Here is a 4,938-nt window from a genome sequence, read left to right as displayed (position 1 = left end):
GATCGAGACGCCAGTTAAGTTCAGGGGCAGGAGAGGGTTCCGGACGTAGTGCAGCAGTCGTTTGCTGGTTGGTGTTTGCAGCAGTAGCAGCCAAACGATTGTTGAATAGCAGTGGTGGTAGCACCGGGATCGGGAGCCGTGGAAAGTTCAGCCGGTTGTTGTCTGGCACCTTCCTGTGACTGGGTAGTTGGCGCATTTGGGGTCCGCTTCCTCCATGCTTTTGTTGTTCGCCACATTTGTTGCAGCGAGTGACCATACGGCCTGTATGTAGTTCGAGCACTGAGTAACCAGAAGGTGGACCGGCTTATTCTGCTCCTATTGCACCACGACGTGGAACAGGGTCCGAATGTTTTGCAGATCCTTCAGGTACGTTGAGTGCTTCTACAGGTGGACCAGATACAGCTGGTTTTGGAACTTTCGACTGGCATCATGACGAGTCATTTTGTGCACCTGTACCAATTTGATTCCATTGGCCTTCAGCTCTTCTGGCAGGGCATCTATTTCCATGTCCGGGAGTTCTCGCACAACAACCTCAAAACGTTTGTTGGCCTCGATGTCGAGGGAGAAGTATGCTACCTTCATCTTTTCCAGCATGATTTGAACCGCCTTGTAGTGGTTCATCGCCGGAACCATTAGCTTGTAGACCTCCGTGCAGTATTTAATGGTGCAATTCAGTCCTCGGGCGATGAAGATTTGTTCCCGTAAGCCGCGACGGAATCTCTTCACGAAGAAAGGCGGCATTTTCTGCTCTTTTTTATTTCATCCGGTAGTTTGCCAGCAGCTTTTTGGTTGCCGACTGTGTGTCGGCGTCGTTTTTATCGATCCAGGCCCACTACCACCAGATTTCTTCCCAAAATACTAGCGAACACGAACAAGCAAACGCTTTTATTAAACGACTGACCTGCTCAATAGTCAAGCAGAGAATGATGAGCAGAGGCACGACAGCACCACTGTGTTATAACTTTTCAGGTTCAAGCAGAACAATGTACAACCAAGTGTACGCCATGTATGCTGCAGAAAAACCAAATCACGGTAATACTATCAAGCAGGAAATGTGTAATGTTGTCAACTAACAATCGAAGGATATACCGGATGTCCAATCAACATTTAGTGCAGGAAATATACAACCTGTGGAGACTGGAGATATGGCTGTCGATGCGCCCACGTCTCATGAAACAGCGTACGGTAATGCTGATACTGTGTATCCAGAAGTGTTCCAAGACCCAATTACGGTTCCCGTATTCGTCGACGAAGAATTTGATATTACCGAAATTATTGAAAATGATACCAGTTACCAGCAGCCTATCATGTTTTTGCTTCCGAATCGGTATATGTTAGCGTTAGGTCAAAAGGAGTAAGTTGTTCTTACTGTAGACAATCAACCAACCGATAACCAAGAAATGGAACACAGTTCACATATTAACAAATCTCTAACTACTTACTTCCTCAATTTTATTGAATAAGTTACTGCTATGTTAACACATTTGAAATACACTGGTGAAAATTGTTATAAAGACAGTTGAAAAAGCATGTCCCTGCTAATTTCCGGGATCGTAAGAAATTTAAAACCACTTGTATTTAGAAGACAATCTATCAAGCAGCAAGATGAGCTTCAGGAAGAATCAATTTGATCATGTGTGTAGGAAAATTTTTTCAAAATGTGATTTTGTCCTTCGGAAATAAGTATACAGATGTCATACAAAAATGTATGGAAAATAAGTCATTGTGTAGATTGAGTTTAAAATAATCAATGCATTTGGTCTAATGACTTATAAACTTCTCGCAAAACGTAATCGGTGGAAGCTTCTAAAATAAATTAAATTTATTTGGTTACACTTTTGTGTTCATCAGCTAAATAGCTTACCGGGTTTGAATGGTTATAGCATCAACTTGATCACAAGTGGGTGTGTTGTGATATGAGGGACTCGGCTGCATTAGCCAACCGTTTTTGCTTACTGAGCTGAAAAACGTGGGATCAAGCCCAGGTCATTTTATACGAAACTTGTTGTCGTCGTCGGTGCCGGGTTAGGATGGTTTCCACAACAAATCGATCATGGGGGAGGTATAATGCGATATGAGGGGCTCGGTGGCCTTAGAGCGACCGTTTTTGCTTACTAAGCAGAACATCATGAGTTTAATCTTAGGTCCCTTCACATTCAAGATTCGTTATTCGCTTTATTTGTTATTGTGCGTTTCAATAAAAATTATATGTACGTCGCCTGTAAACTGGCAACCTGGCTCACTTCCGACACGATTTTTTAGAAAAATAAAATGTTTTCGCAGCACTGCAATATTGTCAGCTCTGTGGATGAATCTATTGGGTAATGTATTATCTATATTTTTTAATTTAATATTTAAAGCTAGAAAATAATTTCATTGTAGAAATCTCGATGACTTCGAAGTTCCGGACACGGCAGGAGCCGAATATATTGACGATGAGGAAGTTGGTCCGTCATGAGAAAAGAACGAATACGTTTTTTTCGTTCACCGGAATCTTCTTTCAACGCTTCTACAGAAACCAGTCGCACCCGAAAGAATGGACCAGGATGACCGTCTATGGAGACAGTAAAGCCGAGATTGTGGATTGTATGTGGAACATTGCGTTGGCTAAAATAGAACGGCAGGTGGTGTTTGACCAAGACACTCCCCGATGGTCTGAAAACGTACAGCCCACAGTCAGGCATGGAAAATCATTTGCATTCATTTCGTGCATTCATTTACATTCATTTGCCCCTAACTTTTTTCATCAACAGAATTCCGCAAAATGATGTATGGAGCTTTTGTAGGTTTTGTTATTAACTACAACTTTTGTCAACAACTTAAATCCGTATCTCTTATGTATGACGAACCAGAGTGAACAGAAGCCGCTACTGTTTTTCAGTGAATGTATTTTACATGCACTGAAAAACAGTAACAAGTTCTGCCCGCTCTAATTCGTGATGCACAAAAGATACACATTTGAGTTATGGGCAAAAGTTGTAGCTAATAACAAAACCTACTAAAGCTCTATACATCATTTTGCGGAATGCTGTTGATGAAAAAAGTTAGAGGCAAATGAATGTAAATGATTGCATGAAATGAATGTAAATGATTTTCCATGCCTGCCCACAGTTAATGACGTCGATGAATTCGTAACATTGCAGGACACCACCAAGAAGAAGATGTACGCAATTGAATCCGTTTCAACCAGGATTTTGAGAGGATGGAAGGGAAAAACTGTGCGAGTTTATGTGTACGTGTGGTCAACTAATGTTGAAACCAGTGCCCAACATCAGGCCGTTCTGCGGAAGTTGCTTTCACCTCAAAATCCAGATCGAGCTGGAGCACATTCTGTCCGAGACGATTCTGCTTTGGCAGATGGACTGCGTGATAAACATAATCACCTGGAAGGACATTACAGCTCGTGGCTCTTATGGGCTAACGTAATTCATTCCTCGCCAGCATACAACAAGACGAAATGAAAAATTCTACCACCCCTCCGATGCAATTATCGAATTACCTTCGATGGGTTGCATCTTCCGAGCAGAGCCGATTGGAATCCGTACATAATGGAATGATTATTACACAAAACAATAACAGTGGATGGATGAGAGCAAGTTCTAATGGACGCTAAAAAATTGCTGGATGGAGCTTTGGCCAAAATACAGGAGTTGTAGAATAGAGGATGAGTTGGGATCGAGCTATTCAACTCCATGGAATTAGCTGTTAGTCCGGAGGAAACGGAACTCAGTCAGAGCCTTGCAGACAGCGTAGCAGATTGTGAAGACGTGGATCATAAGTGATGGAAATAACCTTTTCGTAGACCAAGTGTCACATACTTCTTATTTCTTTCGATTCGATATTCTGAAATGAAATGTTATTTGTTTTTGATTGCTGATTTTCTTTATTTATGTGAATAATAAATCGAAAAAGTTGCTCCTTCATCTTGTTGTAATATTAAAATCCAAACTACTTATGTCCTGCTGGATGCCTTTTTCTGGCATAAATGGACCACCGGGTAGGTAATTACAGTGCTCAAAAATCTTGGCACTTGGAATCCAAGTCTTGGATACACTCTGAATCGAGTAACAGCATCACAGATATCGGGCAATATTGGAGAACCCTCACGGTGCTGTCTTTTCAAAAACCGAGTTGAAAAATGGACAATACGGAGGCAAAAATATCGGAACTATGCCAATCGAACGTACATAGGTAGCGTATCAGATTCACACCACAATGGATTCTTGCTCCGTCAAGAATCCAAACGGAATGTAAACCTGAATACTGTTCCACCTCCCTGTTTTTCAAGGCGAACTTCCGGCAGCATTCGAAAAAATTCTTCTGTTAAAAGTTCCCTCAGTACAGAAGCTTTCTAGCACTCCACCTACGCCGAGGAAACACAAAAATGAAACTCGTGGCTTTCTGCGAATCTCACCGCGATATAGAATTTTTTGACCATTCATGCCATAGCCCTTCATCCGCAGCATATAACGGTTATCGAAACTGACTTCGTCCAAAAAAGCAAAATTGCTAAGATCCAAAGGCACGGATAGCAAGTCGCGGACGAATCGTGTAATTTCAAGTTCCCTGATTTGCATGGCTCTCCGCTCGATACACTTCCACGTTAGTCCTGCTGCATGCAAGATGATGCATATCGATGACACGCTAATCGTTATGAAAAACTTTTGGTGAAATCTCTGTTTCGCCTCCTCATGGAACAACACAGGTTCTCGATGATAGAGTTCAACGAGCCATTCCCTCATTTCTACGCTGAGCTTCTTATACGCCTGCGTTCTTTGTTTCCGCTGATAAAAACCGTTTTGTTCGTATTTGGTGATCCAATGGCCGATGGTGGCTAACGATTTCCCGTAGATACGGGCGAGTTCCGTTCTTGGAATCACGGTTTGATGTTCCGGAAAACATAAGGAAGCAGAAAGTGGACAAATTCGCCAAAAAATA

At 42.1% G+C, this 4,938-nt stretch overlaps 1 protein-coding gene across 1 annotated transcript; it reads left to right on the top strand.

The window, feature by feature from the left end:
• Positions 1-2,435: 2,435 nt before the first annotated feature.
• On the top strand, positions 2,436-3,461 carry LOC135703631 (uncharacterized). Its single transcript, XM_065224909.1, has 2 exons — positions 2,436-2,675; positions 3,111-3,461. The coding sequence occupies exons 1-2, from the start codon at positions 2,436-2,438 to the stop codon at positions 3,459-3,461; spliced, it is 591 nt and encodes a 196-aa protein (XP_065080981.1).
• Positions 3,462-4,938: the final 1,477 nt, after the last annotated feature.

The sequence above is a fragment of the Ochlerotatus camptorhynchus genome, unplaced genomic scaffold, assembly GCF_037179485.1.
Source record: "Ochlerotatus camptorhynchus isolate MF236.1 unplaced genomic scaffold, CSIRO-AGI_Acam_v1.1 ptg000217l, whole genome shotgun sequence".
Classification (NCBI taxonomy): Eukaryota; Metazoa; Arthropoda; class Insecta; order Diptera; family Culicidae; genus Ochlerotatus; species Ochlerotatus camptorhynchus.
Note: the sequence above shows the minus strand (reverse complement) of the source record. Positions and strands in the feature narration are given on the sequence as shown.

Bases quoted from the DNA above. Each gene is read 5' to 3' on its own strand.
- LOC135703631 (XM_065224909.1), top strand. From the start codon at position 2,436: ATGAGGAAGTTGGTCCGTCATGAGAAAAGAACGAATACGTTTTTTTCG. The intron at 2,676-3,110 runs GTCAGGCATGGA...TGCCTGCCCACA, and splicing joins CTGAAAACGTACAGCCCACA to GTTAATGACGTCGATGAATT.